Source organism: Vicugna pacos, chromosome 20 (genome assembly GCF_048564905.1).
Source record: "Vicugna pacos chromosome 20, VicPac4, whole genome shotgun sequence".
Lineage (NCBI taxonomy): Eukaryota > Metazoa > Chordata > Mammalia > Artiodactyla > Camelidae > Vicugna > Vicugna pacos.
The window spans coordinates 8,757,832-8,778,577 of record NC_133006.1 but is presented as its reverse complement, the minus strand read 5'-3'; the positions used below and the strand labels follow the sequence as shown (position 1 = coordinate 8,778,577).

General features: G+C 45.4%; 1 protein-coding gene across 1 annotated transcript; it reads right to left on the bottom strand.

Annotated features, from left to right (window-relative positions):
* Nucleotides 1–1,065: 1,065 nt before the first annotated feature.
* On the bottom strand, nucleotides 1,066–10,418 carry LOC107034286 (glutathione S-transferase A1). Its single transcript, XM_072944809.1, has 7 exons — nucleotides 10,284–10,418; nucleotides 8,117–8,230; nucleotides 5,867–5,918; nucleotides 4,892–5,024; nucleotides 2,856–2,997; nucleotides 2,154–2,285; nucleotides 1,066–1,299 (listed from the first exon to the last, which is right to left on the bottom strand). Exons 2-7 carry the CDS (start codon nucleotides 8,201–8,203, stop codon nucleotides 1,177–1,179), a joined length of 669 nt encoding a protein of 222 aa, XP_072800910.1. The 5' UTR covers nucleotides 8,204–8,230; nucleotides 10,284–10,418; the 3' UTR covers nucleotides 1,066–1,176.
* Between the last annotated feature and the right edge of the window lie 10,328 nt (nucleotides 10,419–20,746).

The following is a 20,746-nucleotide window of genomic DNA, read 5'->3' as shown; positions in this document are numbered from 1 at the left end:
GAGCCTACGCTGCAGGCACGGGAGTCACTGGAGGAGTGAAAACAAGGCCGGGACACTCAGATTGGCATTTTAGGGAAGCCGCTCCAGTTAAGGAGAACACAGAGCAGAGTGAGTGAAATGCAGTCAGGGAGCCGGGGTGTCTGTCTGTCTGCTCTGGCCCCGCCCATCCCCCGGGGGTGCTCACTCCAGGAGGAGGGGAGCCCAATACCCCGAAGGCCAGATTTCCTGGGGACTGTTCACCAGAGGCCCCATGTGTGAGTAAAGCCGAGTCACCCTGATCCAGGCCCTCTGGTTCATGAGCGGCCAGGAGACATGATGTCATATATATTCATTCATACAAAATTCATACTTAAGTCTGGGTCAGGAAGCCCAGATCCAGGGGCGTGGAGTGAACTGCGGGTGAGGCCTGTGCCCGGGGCCCCATAGGACCTAACACAGCAGAGCCGTGGTGACCAGGTGGCCACATCAGCGTTCCCTGAGCACAGAGCTTGGGTCTCTTTATTTCACCTTATTTCTCCACTTTCCAGAACACCACAGAAGATATAATGGCTGTTGAAAACTACATAAGAAAGCAGGGAGGGTATAGCTCAGTGGTAGAGCATGTGCTTAGGTTGCACAAGGTTACCAGTTCAATCCCCAGTACCTCCATTAAAATAAGTAAATAGGCCTAATTACCCCCTTGTTCAAAAATAATAATAATAATAATTTTGACAAATTCCTAAAACTGTATAAAAATATTTTTATACTCAGAAGGAAAAAAAAGGGCTTTAAAAGAAATAAAGTGTCTTCCTGCCATTACCCAGAAAGGTAGCCCTTTCCTCTGAAAACCTAGGATGTCAGATTTGAACTTCTGCACGTGACTCCTGGACAGGCTGTGTGACACAGGTTACGTGACACTTGCTGGAAAAGATCAAGGGACCTGCATCGTCTGTGCTCCCCTTGCTGATTTATTTTTTATTCCGGAAAACAGACATGCTAGAAGGAGATGGAAAATCTGATTTTATGTTTGATCTCAATGAAAAAGATTACAAGTAAATCCGCCCATAGGAGTTATTTAATTACCACTAAAACTTTGGAATAGTTTATTAGTCTCACAACACCCAGATGTACATTTAGGTAAACACGTCACCATAAGGAAATTTCAGGAGACGGGTCCTGGCTGGCTCAGCTGCTTTATTAAAACTTGAAAACCCTCCTGGCTTCTTCTATCGTTTTCTCATCGGCCAGAGGCTTCCTCTGGCTGCCAGGCTGCAGAAACTTCTTCACGGTAGGGAGGCTGCTGACTCTGCTTTTCAGGGCCTGCAATGCACAAGAGCACAGCTCAGCACGGAGCCAAGACCAGCACCATCACCAGCACAAGCCAGGGACCCCGAGACCCTCCCAGCCCAGGACCAGCCCAGGACCAGCCCGGGCCCCTCCGCCGGCACCAGGACGAGCCTGGACAGACACCCAGTGACACACGAGGATAACAGCGCAGTAGCATCTCCCCAGAGATGCCTCCTGGGGACAGGCATCACTCAGCTCCAGTCTCCCCGACTTCCTCCTACACGGAAGTCCTGCAGGTGAACCCTCTCGTGCAAGACGAGGAACTTAGTGTTTGTCAGAAATCAACCCAGGGGAAGGCTGCAAGATCTCAAGGCAGGAAAAGGAAGATCTGGGAAGGTAGGTCTGGGGCTGAAAACAGAAACTATAGCAGGTAAACCAGAGACAGTCAAGCAGTCTGTGCTCAGAGAGAGGGAGGGAGACGGGGAGAGGGAAAGCACGTGTGAGGGACAGAACAGGGGCTGCGGGGTCGGGGATGAGATGGTGGGGGACCCGCTCAGACAGACTCAGGTGAGGGGGAGGAGGACACCCCTGGGACACAGGGAAGCAGAGAGAAATGACAACAGAGACTGCGATGGAACAGACCCAGGCCTGGATTCTCCTTGTAAAAGGCCAGTCAATCTCCTTGGGGCAGTGTCCCCCTCCAGTGTCCCTGGTGTGACCTGATCTTTCCACGCCCAAGACCAGGGCTGGGGACCTACTTCTGGAGACCTGGGGGCAGCGAGGCCTGGACAGTGACGGGGACCATAACATCACCGCCCCAGAGCCCAGAGAGCAGCTGCGAGGAGGGGGAGGTGGGCCTGCCCGCCAAGGGCCAAGGGGGGAACCACCTTCAGCAGTGGGAAGCTGGCCAGAAGGCTGGGGTCCACCTCTTCCACGTAGTAGAGCAGCTCAACCAGGTGCACGTCAGCCCTGCTCAGCCGGTTGCCCACAAGGTAGTCCTGTCCGTGGCTCTTCAACACCTGGGAATTGAGGGGTCAGATCAGGGCACAGGGGCAGTCAGGCTGGCCCCCCCGCCTCCCGTCTCCCCAGCCCCGCTTCCCCGTCTGCTCCACACTGGGGAGTGGGGTGTATCTTTCTAGGTACGTCTCATCCACCCCAGAAGCACTGCACACTCTCCTGACGGGCATCTGGTCTCGTGTCTCCCTGCACCTGGTACCCGAATACTTTCTGATGTGTTGCTTTCATCGCTCCTCTTGGACCAGAAGCCCTGCACCGTGTCCTGCGGGACCCCCCACTGCAGGTCTATGTGGCTGTCACAGCGCCCGCAGCCCAAGCTCTAAGTACACCCACGACATTCCATCCGTATCAAATTCCAGGTTGGGTCTCAGCAAATTGAAATTTTGCTGAAAAATTGTAATGCGTAAAACTGATAAAATTCTTCCTGACAGTGTATTTTTATAAAGTGCCCTGAGAGTCAGGGTTCCACATGAACGTTCACAGAATTGAAGGTCGACACCCCAGGAATGCCAGGCTCTATTTTTCTTGTCCTCTGATCTCAATGCCAAAAACTCTGAACTTTTTGCGCTTACTTTTTCGAATGCAGGGAGATAGCGATTTGTTGTTTTCTCTCGGATCTGGGCCAACTTGGCATCTTTCTCCGCAGGTGGACACAGTGGCAAATGCATGATCATTTCACCCAAATCGAACACACCTTCTGCGTACATATCAATCCTGAAAGACAAAATGACCAAGGTCATTCTGAGTTTAAGAAAGTATAAGAACTGGGCATCAGGAGGTGGTAAAGTAATTCGCTCCACAGGGTGAAATGTTAATACACCAGTCATTCAGCTATAATTTTTAAATTAATTTTAACATTTCATTCTAAAACAAGCCATCGATTTAGACATATGCCTAATATATTTCTTATACACATGACCACTTATAGGGACAGAGAACATCAGTGACTCATCCAGAGTCACAAGCATGAGAGAAATGGCTGATCCTGAGACCCCAGGCAGTCCTGAGACCACACGTAGGGTTTGCCACCTCTGCTGGGCTGTGTCCTGTGCACAATTTGTGTGATGCTCTGGCACCACCTCAGCCATGCCCAGAGAGAGTCCTGGCACAGAGACCCCAGTCCTGCCCCCTCCCTCCCCCATCCTGACACACCACCAGGCCCCCGAACGTGCCCAATACCAGCACTTCTCCAATTATTTCCCACAGAACGTGGTGCCACAGCCCTCTCCACGTGCCGTTGCCCAACTCTGGTCTCATGTGCATCCCTCCCGACTCCACCCCAAATGTGCCCTGAAATAGCGCAGCTCCTCATGCAGCTCCAGCAGTGCCTAGTCCCGGTGAGTTTGTTGTTTTGTTCCAAACAGGGCTTCCTACAAGACTGTTTTTAAGTAAAAGTGTCACTGAAATAAAATTCCTATGCAATAATGTAACCCTTTCCAAGTGTAAATGTGTGTGTTTTTTTTGTAAAGTCACAGAATTCTATACCATCACACTCGAATTCCAGAATATTTCCATCACTACCAAAAGAGATGCTGAGTGCTGTTTCAGGCATTCAACATGCTTCCCTCTACCACCTTCTGGAGTCACTGAACTACTTTGGTTTTAAGGATATGAATGTTCTGCACATGCCTGACAAATGGAATCATACAATGTGTGTCATTTGTGTCTGGTTTCTTTTCAATAGGAGAACATTTTCAAGGTTTATCCATGTTGTAGCATGCTGCTGGACTTCATTCCTTTTCATGGCTGAATAATATTCCATTGTGTGAATGTGCTAACTTTTGTTCACCCATTCATCAGTTAATGGACATTTGTGTTGTTTCCACTTTTTGAATATTATGAACAACACTGCTGTGAACTTTTGTGTTGCGTTTCAGTGTTATTGTGTTGTTAATCTCTTGAGTAGTAAAATTGCAGTGTCAGATGGTAACTCTATCTGTAACCTTTTCAGTAACTGTCACAGTTCCTTGAATTGTTCGAATTTCAATCATGTGGTCCCATCACAACAGGGAGGTGACCACCCTCCACCATATGGTTGTAGTGATAAATCTGCATGACTCAGTCTGTATCAAAATACTTGCTATAACACTAATATCTTGGGCTCACCCTCTGATAACCCTTGTCAAGTAGCCAGTCCTTATAAAGACCCAATAAATTAGGTTCCAGGTCATCATATTTGTAATTTGTGGAATGCGGGTGTCAACCCCTTCAGATCCTTCCCTTCCCAGGCCTTATCCTCTAGACACTCAGATATTTGTCCCTTGTCTCTAGCTGTTGGAGGGTGTCCTGCTCAAAAGAGCCTGCATTCCAGGGGCCATGATTCCACCATCCTCCTGGCTTCATAGTTCATCCGTGTTTGGAAACCTCTGTCACTGTGCTGTATCCATGCACCACATCCTCTTACACAAGCTCACTGGCTTGATTCCACCCCAACTTTACTCTTTCCTCATCCTCATAGGTCTCTGCACTGCTGGACCTCAGTTACCCCCACAAGTCCTGTCGCCCTGTTGGTCAGGATCCCCTGCCATGTTCCTGCTCAGTCAAGGATGGACCTGAATTGTTGAGGAAGAACTAACTGTTGAGGAAGAAAACAGAAGCAATACCGTACAGGGCTCTCTCCTTTGTGTCTTTCCCATAGAGGTTGTATTTGCTGGCGATGTAGTTGAGAATGGCTCTGGTCTGCACCAGCTTCATCCCATCGATTTCAACCATTGGCACTTGCTGGAACATCAGACTCCCATCTTTGGAAAGAAGAAACGAATCATACTATTGAAGTGGAGGGAAATGTTTTATGAATCAAAATGTTTGTTGAAATGACTATTTCCCATTCGGATCATAGTAGGTTCCTGTATTTTTATGTTTTGATTTTTCCCTTCATGGTTTTTTCAGGAAGAACATGAAAGAGGGTCCACCAGCTGGTTGCCGAGGCAAATGGGAAGTTCCCCTAGGAAGTCTCACAGGGTTCATGGCATGAAGGCCAGTTCTAAGAGAGACTCCTGTGTAGAGTGTCTTCTGTGCTCTTCAGATCCCACCCCTGGAAGGTGAGCAGGGAGGCCCGTTGTCCCAGCCCCACCGCTGCGGGCCTGGCCCTTTATCTCCCTCCTCACACACTCACTCGGTCTTCCCTCTAATTCAGCACCACCTGGTTGTCTCAGTCTGCTGTGTTGCTACGACACTGCCTTGCCAAACCCGTCAGAGAAAAGAATTCAAGGGAGCTGCTGGGCCTGTTTCTCCTCTCTTCTCTCTAAAGCATGTGCTTGCATGTCCCTGGGTGGGAAGGCTGTGTGGGATCCTGAATGCACACAGCTCACTCAGGGCGCGGAAAGGCAGGAGACAGCGAGGACGGGGCATTCTTGGGCACTGGGACAATTCCTTTAGCGAATACTCAGACTTCCAGCCCATCCTAACCCTGAGTGGGCTGCAAGACCTGCTCAAGGAGCCCCACCCCTACCTTTACCACGTTTCTCCCTCTCCACTGGCCCCACTCCCACCGTGCACATACATAGTATTGCTGATATTAAAATCGGAACTTTTGACATCTTCTAGGTATTTCTGTCTGAGAAATTTAGATTCTTGGACTTACCATTTTTTAACTTATTTATGTCTTCAGGTTTCTTTATAAGTTCCTCGTCAAACTGAAAAGGAGAAATAGTCAATGAGTTCTTGTTAATTCATGCCATAGCATGATTGAACTTGAATGGCCCCTGTCCAGTACAGACTATGGAGAAGGTAAGATTTCTGAGTTTGGCAGGGTTGCACAGAGGAGAGTGATCCTGGCCATCAGGAAACTTAGATTAGAGCCACCAAAATAAAAGCATAGGATGCAGCACATAATTGCTCATTTTGAAGGTTCAATCCACCTCCACCTTGTCTCCACTTCTGTCAATAATCAGGTCATGATTTGAGAGGGGGATATACTGGAGGGAAGGGACTGGGAAGTTCTCTAGTTATGGAGCTTTAATATCTCTGGGAAGCCTTTCTCTCCCTGTGAGATCAGGACAGGGTATTGGGTGTCCCCCAGCATGGGGCCAGTGACCTCGAAATGCCACTAATATGGGTATATATTATAGATACTACTGTATATTACTCCTGCATTTAACTTTTTATTTAGAAAGGGGTCTTGATGGTGAAAAGGGTGGGAATTGGGGGTTTCTACCTTGCTCAGTGGGACACTATTTTTGATCTACATAATCCCATAGGTCAGACCATACAGACAGTGAGGTTGTGGGCAGCAATCTATAAAGCGCTCAACTCAGGGCAGCATAACGGATGGTGGGTGGTCTCTGTGGTAGGGTGGTCGAGATGGGATGGGGCTGGCTGGTGTGATGTAGCTTGTGAGGTTGAGGGAGATGGATGGGGTTGTGAGGACCGCCCAAGAGTCTTACCAGGAGCCTCTGGGAAGCCTTGCCCCCAACCTCCTCAGTCAGGCAGGACCAGATGAGAGGAGGCCTGGGGTACTCTCAGGGTCTCCCCTCCTTCCCCCTCCTGTGCTGAGCTCATCCTGCCCAGGGGCTGTGAATGCATCCTTGAACCCCAGAGCTGGACCACAGTGAAAACTGTTGGTTGTTGATTTATAGAAATTAAGCACACTAGTCTGGCACTATTTTCATTTTCTGTGTACTTGTTTCTTCATGAATTTGAGACAGGACCAAGCCAACGACCCATGCATTTGTGCAATCCCGAGGCTCAGGGAAACATGTAGTTAGAGGTCTAAGGGAGCACACTAGAGGTTCCCCTCATGGGACGCCACCTCTCCTGAAACCCTCCTTTACTGCTCCCCTGCGAGGGACCAGATGTCCAGAGTCTGTCCATGACCCCCTCCCCAGGACACCCTTCCTGACTCCCTCTGACCTGGGCTGAGAAGTGCTTTTCTCACTCACACCTCTAGAGGGCAGCACTCAACAGAGTCCCACATTTGCTACAGGGAATATGGCAGCTGAACACTGTGAAATGCTTGAGTGTCCTCCTAGATGCTCCCGCCCCTCCTCTTCCTCACGTATTTGCTTGTCTGCATCCTCACTAGAGTGTAAGCTGCCTGAAGGCAGGGAATGTGTCTGTCTTGTTCATCCGTGTGTCTCCAGGACCCAGCACAGAACTTGGCACTTAAAGGTGCCCAACAAAAATCATTGCTGAATGAATGTATTAAACCTAACAGGTATTTTGTTACAATCTTCCCCTTACATATTTTTGGTTTATATTTTAACTTTAGCAACATTATAACATTTATTTCCTCATATTCTTGTTTTTTATTATGGAGATTTCAAACATGCACAAATATAAACGAAAAATTATAATGAACCTGCTTGGACCCATCAACCAACTTCAGTAATGATCAGCTCAACACAATCCTGTGTCATCTATACGCTTATCCACTCTCCCCCTTGGAATAATTCAAAACAAATGTCAGATATTAAATATTTCACCTTTAAATACTCCAATACATATTTCTAAAACACAAGAATAGTTTTGAAAGTAACCAGAATGCATTATCACATTGAACACATTTATAATGGTTAATTGATACTTAATGTTAGTGTTTCTAATTGTTGTATAAATGTCATATATAATATTTTATGGTTTTCAAAATCAAAATCCAAATAATGCCCACACAAGGTGATTAGTTTCTCAAATTTAATTTAAGTGTTTGTTTATTCCCTTTGATAACAAGATAGTTAATAACAGATTAGGTCCTATCTGTTCATCTCTTACTAAATGATAATTTTTTTAATACAAAACTCTAAGCAGATCATTTAGTAAGAAAACTCTCCTAGCTTAAGTGAGAAAGAGGCTTTCAATCAGTTTTGATCCAACTTAAGATGAACTCAGGACCTACCTCCACTCCAGCTGCAGCCAGGAGCCACCGGATACACTCCATCCTGCCCCGTCCATCGAAGTAGTGAAGCAAGGGCTTCCCTGCCATGACAGCCGTCTCCTGATTTCTCTAAACCTGAATGAATGAATGAATGAACAATGACGAAAACCACAGAAGCAAAATGCACCTTATGACATGTGGTGAACGGCACCAACAATGCAGAAGAGGGTCAGCCTCCATCATGGCAGGGTTGGAAGGGTCTCTGGAATGTCTTCCTTGACCCAAATTCTTACCCCTGCAGCCAACCGTGGAAAAGTGCACCATTGACAGGTCTGCACTGGGCCAGATCTGGCTGTCTTGGCAGGCTGAGAGCTTTGAGTCAGTCATAAGAACGCATGGGTGGGTCTTAGGGAGGGGGAAGGATTAGAGAACTAATATTTTTTGAACACCTCCCAGTGGTCCTGACCCAGTGCTAACCCTTTTAAATACATTATACCTTTAATTCTCAACAGCTCCACGAAATAGTTACTATCTCTGTTTTTCAGTTCATGAAACCGTGGCTCAGAGCTTAAATGACATGTTCAGTCAAACTCCAGCTAGTGACGCTCCATGGAAATCCACACCCAGGACTAAAACGAGGGCAGGGCTGGAACCCACCCAGATGTGGGCCCTGGGAGCCTGGGAGGAGCCTTGAAGCCAGACCTTTGTTTTCCCCCAATATTTATATTTACAACAGTGCGTTGTTCACTCTTAACATTTCGATTCCAATGACCTGCGCCTTCCAGCTACGCCAATCTCTGTGCTTTAAAAAACTACTCACCTGCTCCTGTGAGTACCTCGTTTTCCCTCCATGACTCCCTGATTTGGGAGTTTGAGAAGTCATGTAAACCAGTGATTCTCAGCTGGGCTGACTCTCCCTCCCCACTCCCTGGAGGACATCTGGGGAAATTTGGGGTTGTTAAAACTGGAAGGAAGTCTCCCCATCACTGGGTAGAGAGCAGAGGTGCCTCTGATGTAGGTGGGGGTGGGGTGGGAGGGGCTGTCTTCCATGTGCATCTGATTGTCCACCAGCAGTCAGTCTGCCTTTCAATCAGCTTTTTCATCAACCATGTTATACTGACAGATCCTTTTACTGGGTATTTAGCTGGAAACACCCACGGTAGATGGCGCTCACTACTGTATGATGTGATCCTCCCAGAACAGAGTATTTTATAAAATATAGCATTTTTCCTCAAGTAGTAGCACCCTAGTCTACTGTCACCAGACGAGGAAGGAACGTCCCCCACACTGTGTTCCTTCTACAAGTACAAAGTAAAATGAAAAGAAAAAGCGAGGCTGTTCATCTTCACCGGGTCAACAGTATTGATGAAATGCTGATTGCTTGTAAGATTTGTAAACCAACTGTCACCATAGAGATGTAAGAGGAGTAAGGTTTGCATAGTTGAGAAAAAATACACATGATAACACTATCGTCTACTTCATTCCTTAAGTCTAATTCAAATTCTAAAATAAATATTATTCAGTTAAAAAAAAAAAAGACAGTGGACAGGACGGCTCCCCACAACAAAGGATTTCCCAGCCTAAAATGTCAGTAGGACCAAGGTCCATAAACCTTGCTCTGGCCAATGTCCATGTTTGCCATGAGTTGGCTGAACCCCAGAGGGAGAGAGGCACTTGCCAGCTGAATAATCATCACACAGACTGAATTAAAACCTACTTCTCCTGACGTCCGGACTTACTTATTTTGATTGTGATAAATCTTAACTGAGAGTTTCCACAGCCCACAGAGCATCACCAGATCACGATTCGCACTTGCTGTGTGTTGTTGACCACGTCTACAGAGAAAAAACTTCACCATGAACACCTACACTCTCTCACGCCCTGGTCATCTCCTCGGATTGTCCAAAATGTTATTCTTCTTTTTTTCTCTTCCTATCGTTACTGAAATTTTCTCTTACTGAAGTTCTCATGCCTCCTTTTCTGAATTCTTCATCTTGACATTTCTGTAAAGATGTATCCAACACTAACTGAATAAACAACTCGAACTGTCCCCTGAGAACAACAAGAAGTCACGATGTGTGTCTAAAGCAGAGTTTTTCTTGTGCTAAAGACACATTTTAAAGGAGTTTCTGGTGACCTAGAAGTGAAGATGCGAGGCTCTATGAAGAGGCATAAAATCAGTACTCACCTTATGGAAGTCCCTCTGCCACTTGGCTCAGTAACTCAGTGCCACCTCCACGTGGATTTATAGGTTTGTGTTCCAGTTGAATAGCTCCTCCTCTCTGAAGAGGGGAGAGTCCAGTTGGAGCAGTTTCTCCCGCAGTGTTCAGGGCCAGGGATTCCATGGTAGATTAAAAAAAAAAAATGATGCGTCATCTACTGATCACATACAACTGGTATCTGTGTCCTTTTCAAGGTTGGCAATTAGAGATTAAACACAAAATTTAACCTCCAGTCAGGGAAGTATGGCTTTTGGGGAAAAAAAAAATAAAAACTGCTGTAAGGTTTTCATGAACTGGATCTAAGGACAAAGGCAGATGAAAAACCTCTCCTTTGGGGACACCAGAGAGCTGGAACTATTAAAAGGAAGTTTAATCTCTGACTGCTTTCTGTATTGGGTTGCAGAAAAAAGACAGGACACCCAGTTAAACGTGAATTTCAGACATCATAAATTTTGTGTAAGTTATGTCTTAAACATTTGCAGGAAACATACAGATGTATCGTTTACCTGAAATCCACATTTCACGGGTACCCTATATTGTGTCTGGAATGCCAGGCTCTATTTCCCTTTGTCCTCTGATCTCACTGCTAAAAGACACTGAACAGTCCCCTTACTTTTTCAATTGCAGGGAGAAAATGGTTTGTTCTCGGATCTGGGCCATCTTGGCATCTTTTTGATCCGGTGGGTATAGTGGCAAAAACATGATCATTTCATCCAAATCCACCATACCTTCTGTGTACATATCAATCCCGAAAGACAAATGACTGAACTGTCCAATGGCTCCTACCTTAGGTTTTATAGTTTAAGAATGAATAAGAATTGAGCATCAGGAGGTGGTAAAGTAATTCACTCCACAGGGTGAAATGTTAATACACCAGTCATTCAGCTATAATTTTTAAATTAATTTTAACATTTCATTCTAGAACAAGTCATCGATTTAGACATATGCCTAATATATTTCTTATACACATGACCACTTATAGGGACAGAGCACATCAGTGACCCGTCCAGAGTCACAAGCATGAGAGAAACAGGTGGAATCACCCCAGGCGGTCCTAAGACCACACCTAGGGTCTGCCACCTCTGCTGGGCTGTGTCCTGTGCACAATTCATGTGATGCTCTGGCACCACCTCAGCCATGCCCAGAGAGAGTCCTGGCACAGAGACCCCAGTCCTGCCCCCTCCCTCCCCCATCCTGACACACCACCAGGCCCCCGAACGTGCCCAATACCAGCACTTCTCCAATTATTTCCCACAGAACGTGGTGCCACAGCCCTCTCCACGTGCCATTGCCCAACTCTGGTCTCATGTGCATCCCTCAGGACTCCACCCCAAATGTGCCCTGAAATAGCGCAGCTCCTCACGCAGCTCCAGCAGTGCCTAGTCCCGGTGAGTTTGTTGTTTTGTTCCAAACAGGGCTTCCTACAAGTTTCTTCTGAATAAAAGCTTTCTTGAAATATATGCACATAGCATCATTTTCGCCCCTTAAAAGCGTACTATTCAGTAGTTTTTAGTACATTCGGAAACCATCACTGCATTCTATTTTCAGAACATTGTTATCACCCAAAAGGAAATCCAGTATCCTTACAGTCACTCCCAATTTCCTGCCTGCCTCCACCACTCCGGCCCCGTGTAACCACTCAGCTACTTTCTGTTTCTGTGGATTTGAACATCTGGGCATTTCATACACTTGGTGGTGGTGGTTTTTTTTTAATTGAAATACCACCACTTACAATGTGTCAATTTCTGGTGTACAGCCCAATGTCCCAGTCATGTGTACACATACATATATTCATTTTCATATTCTTTTTCATTAAAGGTTACTACAAGATATTGAACGTAATTCCCTGTGCTCTACAGCAGACACTTATTTTTTTAATCTATCATTTCAGACATTTGGAATCATACAATACTTGGCCTTTTGTGTCTGGTTTCTTTCATTTTGTATTTTTCAAAGTTCATCCCATGTTGTCACATGTATCAGTAATTTACTCTTGGTCATGGCTAAAAATCCTCCATTGTGTGGATGTGCCACCTCTGATTTATCCATTCATGTGTTAACGGACTTTTGTGTTGCCTCCACTTTTTGAATATTATGAACAACACTGCTATGAACTTATGTGTGCAAATTTTCACGTGGATGTGTTTTTGACTCTCAAGTCAAAACGCACCTACAAGTGGAATTGCTGAGTCCTATGGTAACACTACGTTTAACTTTTTGAATAACTGCCTAGAGTTCCTCACACGGTTTTAGATTTCAGTCCTGTGGTCCTTTCACAACAGAGAGGAGAACCCCCTGCCCCCCAAACTGAGGTGCACTGAGTAAATCTGATTGCTTCACACCTGTCTTAAAATGTTTGAGATAATCCTGGCATCTCGAGGACCAGCCTTTGTTAACACTGTCAAGTGGTTGATAAGTTAAGTTCTTGGTCATCTTTCTAATAATTTCTGGAATTTAAAGATCAACCCCTTCAGATCCTTCCCTTCCCAGGCCTTATCCTCTAGACAGTCAGATAATTTGTCCTTTGTCTCTAGTTGTTGGAGGGTGTCCTGCTCAAAGGAGCCTGAATCTCTGCAATTATGGTGCTACCATCCTCCTGGCTTCATAGTTCATTCATGGTTGGAAACCTCTGTCACTGTGCTGTATCCATGCACCACATCCTCTTACACAAGCTCACTGGCTTGATTCCACCCCAACTTTACTCTTTCCTCATCCTCATAGGTCTCTGCACTGCTGGACCTCAGTTACACCCACTAAGTCCTATAGTGCCGTTGGTCAGGATTGCCTGCCACGTTCCTGCTCAGTCAAGGATGGACCTAAATTGTTCCTACTAACGGTTGGAAAAACAGAAACAATATTGTACAGGGCTCTCTCCTTTATGTCTCTCCCATAGAGGTTGTATTTGGTGGCGATGCAGTTGAGAATGGCTCTGGTCTGCACCAGCTTCATCCCATCGATTTCAACCATTGGCACTTGCTGGAACATCAAGCTTCCAGCTTTGGAAAGACGAAACGAAGTAGAGTGAAATGACTGATGAATCATACCTTTTCAGGATGAAAAAATGTTCATTGAAATGACTAACGATGTAATGTGAAACCCTAAAATGACCTGTACACCTAAGCAGAATAGGACTGTTTTCAGCTTCCAATAGTCCTTCTTTTCCTCATCCAGCTGCCTTTTACTTTTCAACCTATTACTACATTTATCTTTTTATTTCCCATTCAGCTACATGGGAGGTCCCGTGTAATTCTATGTTGATTTGTCTTCTTGGATATATTAGAAAGATGTTGGAAGAGAGGGCCCCAGCCGGCTGATATTTCCACTGGGAAGTCCCAGAGTAAGTCTCACGTTATTTGCTGCAGTGTTGGAGGGAGATGTTCGCCTGGGGGTGGTCCCTCTCTCTGCTCACTGAGTCTGCAATATTCCCAGGATACTCCCTTGTCAAACCCATCAGAGAAAAAATTCAAGGCAACCGCCGGGTCTGTTTCTCCTCTCTTCACTCTAATGCATGAGTTTGTGTGTCCTCGGGTGGGAAGGCTGTTGGGGATTCTGAGCGAATACAGCTCACTCAGGGTGCAGAAAGGCGGGAGACCGCAACGAGATGGCACTGTTGGCACTGGGGCTGGTTCCTTTAGCAAATATTCAGACTTCCAGCCTGTCCTAAACCTGAGTGAGTGGCAAGACCTGCTCTGGGAGCCCCACCCCTTACCTTTAACCACTTTTCTCCCCCTCCACTGGCCCCACTCCCACCGTGCACACACATAGCATTACTGGTATTAAAACCTCAACTTACGACTTCTACTAGATACCTTTATCAGAGGAACTCAGTTCTTTAGACTTATCGTTGCTCAACATATCCAAGTCTTATGGAGTTTCTGTAAATTTCTCCTCAAACTGAAAAGGAGAAATAGTCAATGAGTTCTTGTTAATTCATGCCATAGCACTATTGAACTTGAATGGCCCTGTCCAGTACAGACTATGGAGAAGGTAAAATTTCTGAGTTTGGCAGGGTTCACAGAGGACAGTGATCAGGCCACGTGGAGTTTTAGATTAGAGCCACCAAGATAAAAGCATGGGTTGCAACACATAACTGCTCATTTTGAAGGTTCATTCACCTCCACTCTGTCTCCATTTTTATCAATTATTAGATTGTAATTTGGGAGGGGGATGTCATTGGTGGGAAGGGGATGGGAAGTTCTTCAAGTGATGGAGTTTTAATACCTCTGGGAAGCCTTTCTGTCCCTGTGAGTCAGGACAGGGTATTGGGTGTCCTCCAGCATTGGGTATCCATGGGGCCAGTGACCCCCAAGATGCTGCCAACAGGGACCTCTGCTGTAAGTTACCTCTTTTATTCAATTTTTATCCTAAAAAAAGGTCTTGATGGTGAAAAGTTTGGGAATTGGAGGCTTCTACCTTGCTCAGTGGGACACTTCATTGTCAATCTGCATGATCCCATAGGTCAGACCATACACATAGTGAGGTGTGTGGGCAACAATCTATAAAGCGCTCAACTCAGAACAGCATAAGGGGTGGTGGGTGGTCACTGTGGGAGGGTGGTCGAGGTGAGATGGGGCTGGCTGGTGTGATGTAGCTTGTGAGGTTGAGGGAGATGGATGGGGTTGAAAGGACCGTCCAGAAGTCCTGACCAGGAGCCTCTGGGAAGCCTTGCCCCCAACCTCCTCAGTCAGGTGGGGATGGACAAGAGGAGGCCTGGGGTGCTCTCAAGGTCTCCCCTCCTTCCCCCTGCTGTGCTGAGCTCATTCTGCCCAGGGGCTGTGAATGCATCCTTGAACCCCAGCACTGGACCACAATGAAAACTGTTGGTTGTTGATTTATAGAAATTAAGCACACTAGTCTGGCACTATTTTCATTTTCTGTGTACCTGATTCTTCATGAACTTGAGACAGGACCAAGCCAATGTCCTGTGCACTTGTGTAATCCCGCGGCTTGGGGAAACATGTTGTTAGGAGACTAAGGGAGCGCATTAGAGGTTCCCCTCATGGGACGCCACCTCTCCTGAAACCCTTCTCTACTGCTCTCCCTGGAGGGACCAGCTGTCCAGGGTCTGTCCATGACCCCCTCCCCAGGACACCCTTCCTGACTCCCTCTGACCTGGGCTGAGAAGTGCTTTTCTCACTCACACCTCTAGAGGGCAGCACTCAACAGAGTCCCACATTTGCTACAGGGAATATGGCAGCTGAACACTAAAATGCCTGGTGTCCCCTAGATGCTCCCGCCCCTCCTCTTCCTCACATATTTGCTTGTCTGCATCCTCACTAGAGTGTAAGCTGCCTGAGGGCAGGGAATGTGTCTGTCTTGTCCATCCGTGTGTCTCCAGGACCCGGCACAGAACTTGGCACTTAAAGGTGCTCAACAATATCATTGCTGAGTGAGTGTATTAAATCTTTAACAGGTAGGTTGTTACAGCTGGCTCTTCCTCATATTTGTGGTTATATCTTAGCTTTACTACATTTATGTTTTAATATTCTGTATATATATTTATCCTTTTATTGTAGAAAATTCTAGCATGTACAAAAATAAAAGTGCAGTGAATCACATACCCTTCATCTAGCTTCAATATTTATCAGCTCAAGCCAATCTTGTGTCATCTGTATGCTCAGCCACCCTCCCTCTCTCATAAATGGGAAGTAAATCTTAGATCTCATATCATTTCATCCTTATATACTTCACACACATTTCTAAAACATAAGAACTACTTGAAAAAAAAACACAATAAGCCTAAAATCATACCTAAAAACTGCCAATAATTCTTTCATGCCTCATACTCAATCAGCAATCAAGTTCCTAACTGTGTGTCATAAATAATATTTACAGTTTGTTGAAATCCAGTTTGTGTAGTTGATGTTTCTTTTGCTTCCTTTAAAAACATTTTTAAGATTGCTTATGCACTCTTCCATGGACAAGATTATTTAAATTGTTATTTGGCCAAATCAGTCCATTTCTTTCTTCATATGCAGCTATTTTTCTTTAATGCAAACCTGTTCCCAGCTCATCTAGTGTGGAAGTCTCCTAGTTTGTGTGAGAAAAGTGCTTTGATACCATCAATTTAGATCCACCTTAAGAGGACCTATCTCAGGACCTACCTCCACTCCCGCTGCAGCCAGAAGCCACCACATGGGTTCCATCCTACCCCGTCCATTGAAGTAGTGAAGTATGGGCTTCCCCATCATGATAGCGGTCTCCTGGTTTCCATGAACTTGGATGAATCAGGCTACAGAAGCAAACTGCACTTTGCATGTTTGAACAGAAGCTTTGTGACAGGGTTGGTAGAGTCCCCTGTGGGTCTTCCTTGACCCAAACCTCACCCCTCAGTATCCATCGTAGTGACATTGCACCAAACCAGTCTCAGATTACCATGCGTCCTCACTCTGGGGACATAAATAGACCAGCCTTCGTCCTACCACAGCTGCCTCCCTGGGCTGATGAGGGGCCTTGAAATCAGAACTTTCTGAGGCAGGAGGAGCAGGGAGCAGAGTTAGTCTTCTGCTCTCTGGCTGTCATGCTGTACTTGTTCAAAAACATTAACTGGGACCGAATCCTGCCCCGACTGTCCCCCAATCCTTCCAAATTCTCTCCACAGGAAAGCAAGCTCATTCCTTTATTTTCTATTGGAATTCTCTATTTTTTCACTGCTGGGTGAATTTTATTTTACAATCTAGAGAAAGGGATGCTAGTGCATGACCTTTGTAGTATATGGCAAAGAAATAACATGTGTTTGGTGTCTACCACCTAATGGGCACTTTATCATTTTAATCCTCATTTCATCTTCATAAAAACTTCTTGAGTTAGATTCTGCTATTATTCTAAGTTTACACTTGGTGACTTTGATATCTCTAAAGGTTAAGCAACTAGCCCAAAGCAACTGATGAATTTCATATTGAAATACATTTTTATTTGACACCAAAGTCTAGGAGCTTCTATCTACCAGTGTTTTGCCAGCTATGGGTTGTGGCCCATTAGTGGATTGTGAAACCAACACAGTGGGTACTGGCTAGCATTTTTCAAATGCAACATAGTAGTAGATATGAGAGTGTATCATATATAGTAAGGATAAGTTTGTTTGTTTGTTTTTGGTAAAACTTTTATTTTAGCTACATTTATGTTGTGTGTGAATGTCTAACAGAAAAGAACAAATCTGACCCCGTATTAGATCTATCACTTTATCTCTAAACTTCATGCCCTGTTGCCTGTGCTGAGTCATGCTGGCTCTGCACTTCTGTGAAAGAATGTTGCCTAAAGTCTGAGATAGACACGATAGCCCTTTCTCAAGGCTCGGACTCTCAGACTTGAAGTTTAAAGGTTTAACAGTTTTCATTCATATAGAGATAAAAAGTTGCATAACAGCAAATAATATTTATCTAGTGGGAGGTTTACAGAAATATAGTGACCAGACGTACATGGACAGCTGCAAGAACAAAGGATTCACATCCCCTCCAGGGTCTGGCCGGCACCAAGAAGTGTGCAACCCCCAACCACATTCTCTCCCCCTTTAGCATAAAAGAAGCCTAAATTCTAACTCAGGTAAGGTGGTTCTTTGGGACACTAGTTTGCCATCTTCTTGGTCTGCTGGCTTTCTGAATAAAGTTGCTCTTCCTTGCCCCAACAACCTCTCTCACCATGTATTGGCTGGCTTGTCATGCAGTGAGCAGTACAAATTTGGACTTAGTAACATGTTCATGTGTGATTGTGTGATCTGGGTTTTATAAAATGTAAGATGCATTTGACTGAGACCTGCCAAAGAAGTCTGACAGATGCTGCTCTGTTCTAAGTTGTCTCTGCACTAGTGCCACTTGGGGTTAGGTAATTCTTTGTAGTAGGGGCAGTCCTGTGCATTGGAGGATACTTACTTTTAGCAGCCTCCCTGGCCTCTATGCACGAGGGACAGGTAGCTTGGTGCCCCCTTCCCCATCATGACTGGGCAAGTTAAGCAGTGGTTTTGGACCAGTTTTCTCAGTGATGCGAGTACAAAAGCACAGGTGTCATTAAAAAGCAAGGATTCGATTGCCTAGACTAAGGGAGGGACAATTTCCCTTTGTCACTAGACCTCTGGTCAAATTTTTTTTTTTTAATTTTTGCAAGATTTTGTGGTTGTTGAGTTTTTAGCACAAATGTTGTCTTTACACAATAGTTATATTTCCAAAACGACAGGTGAAACTGAAATGGTGCCCTATAACTTACAAGGCCCTTCAGGCAGAAACAAAATGATACAGCAAGAACACCAAGCTTGTTTTGCAGAGAACGCCAAGGAAACTGCAGATACGGAAACAAGTTGCTGACAGCCTCTCCTACTGAGCACTGAGAGACCAGGATGATGGATAGAGCGAGAACTCCTGAAACGTACACTGAAACTTACACTTTCTTTCCACCAATCATGTCTTTCTGCCCCTTGCTTTCTAACTCAAAGCAGGCTGGGGAGACAGATTTGAGCATTGCCTCTGTCTCCTTGCTTGGCTGCCTTGCAATAAAGCCTTTTTCTTTCTGCAAAATACCATTGCCCTGGAAGCTCCAACACCAGTGTGACTTTTCACACGATTTCTCTGAGATTCAGAGGGTTTCCTGTATGAGGCCTTTGTTTTCATCTTTTTTAAGTTGGCATTTCTTCCTGGGCATGACCAGTTCTCACTATGTGTCATCCTACTTGGTGACTTCGCTTGCTTTTTAAAAACGAATTCTATGTTCCACTGGTGCATCAAGCTCTCTCCTCCAGACTTGCAGTGTTGCAAAGCTAGGAGGTATGCGAGAAATCAGTTGGTCCTCCTCCAAGTATGTAATGAACACACTGCACTCCAGAGAGAGCATGCGATTGGCCAGCTAGCTAGTTCATGATAAAGTCTGGATTACAGCCTAGTCCTCCGGGCATTCAGACTAGTTTCTTCCTACTGTATCTATTTTACTATTGAATTTTCGCACCCTGCAAAGATCACAGTTTCTATGCCCCCATCCCCACCCCCTACCCCTGTGAAGGAAAAGCCCAGCTGGGCTAACAAGCTAAGTCACAAATCTAAGTGCAACAAGTGTCGGATTACTGATCTGAGTTCTGCTGGGCTAACTCATAAATCTGAAGTTTAGTGTCAGTCTATTGGGCTAACGAGCTCAGTCACAAATCTAAGTGTGATAAGTGTCGGTTTACTGATATAAGTTCTGCCAGGCTAACTTGTAAATCTAAAGTTTAGTGTCAGTTTACTGGGCTAACAAGCTAACTCGTAAATCCAAGCTCACAAGTGTCAGTAACGTGATCTGTTCCAAATTGATAAGCTCCAGTGTACTGATTCCTTGCTTTTTGTTGTTTGAACCTTATTGGCTAATAGCCTCATACTTGTAATTAACCCTATAAAACCTCATGTACACGTCTTGGAGGTGCTCAGAGCTTCGGAGCAGAAGCCCCTCTGAGCCCACCGGCGTAATACATCTGAGTACTCCAACTCTCCGAGTTGTGCTTGTTTCTTGGCTGGCCTGTCATTTCCGTAACACCCCCAGTAAGCTGTCAACTCCCAGAAAGCAGAGATGTCACCCTTGTCTTTAGCACAGGCTGTGGCTCAAAGTTCGGGGCACTCTCCATGTGATCCCCATGGTTAGATTGCTCAAGAGCCACGTTTTGTTTTTTGGTTTTGCTTTATTTTGTTTTGATTTCCATTTCTTTTATAGGGCTTGCTGTTTTGCAACACAGCAGTCTAGAACAATTAAATAATAAGCTAGGATCATGGCCATGAAACTAAACCATCCTATTGAAAAACCCATCATTGTGCTGTTAAAACCGAACTATCAAAACAGTTTAACTCTCCCACATACTACAAACGTAATGACTCTGCAAAAAAAAAAAAAAAAAAAAAAAATTGGGCAAGTGCTTAAGCAGAGCGGCCCAGGGAAATCTTAATAACTTGGCAAAGGGCGGGGACTTGCAAATCCTCTGTTGGACTGGGAACAGGACAGTTCAAGAGAAGGGCATTATTTTCTTGACTGTGCCTAAGAAATCCAGATGCACTTGCCTCACTCACCTTGAAGACCCGTGCATTTAGATTCACTTGCAATTCTGAGTCTTTTTTTTGCAAGAAACTCTGCCCATGCTTTGGTCTCAAAAACAGTGAAAAAGGAGGAGGAGAGGAAGGAGGAGGAGAAGGGAAAGCAGCATGTTACTTGACGCCCAGTCACAAAGTAACTCAGGGACAACAAGCTGACGTCGGCGAAATCAGCTGTCGCGGTCAGACTGTGACGCGCAGGCACTGATGATCGGTCCCCAGCAGGAGATGCTTGTTCAAGTGGCATGCAACCACTCAGATAGATTTTCTTGTCATTGCTCAAATAGGGTTCCCAAATGTGACAATGTCAAGATCAGATGCAGCATAATTGTGTGTTGACTCCCGTGTGGGAATCACACTAATACATCATTTGTAATAGAGGAAGCAACTTC

Excerpts from the sequence above, each read along its gene's own strand:
- LOC107034286 (XM_072944809.1), bottom strand. The coding sequence starts at position 8,203 with ATGGCAGGGAAGCCCTTGCTTCACTACTTCGATGGACGGGGCAGGATG. Across the intron at positions 2,998-4,891 it reads GACACAAAGGAGAGAGCCCT|GATTGATATGTACGCAGAAG; the intron begins GTACGGTATTGC and ends TTTGTCTTTCAG. Across the intron at positions 1,300-2,153 it reads CCAGCTTCCCACTGCTGAAG|GCCCTGAAAAGCAGAGTCAG; the intron begins GTGGTTCCCCCC and ends TGTGCATTGCAG.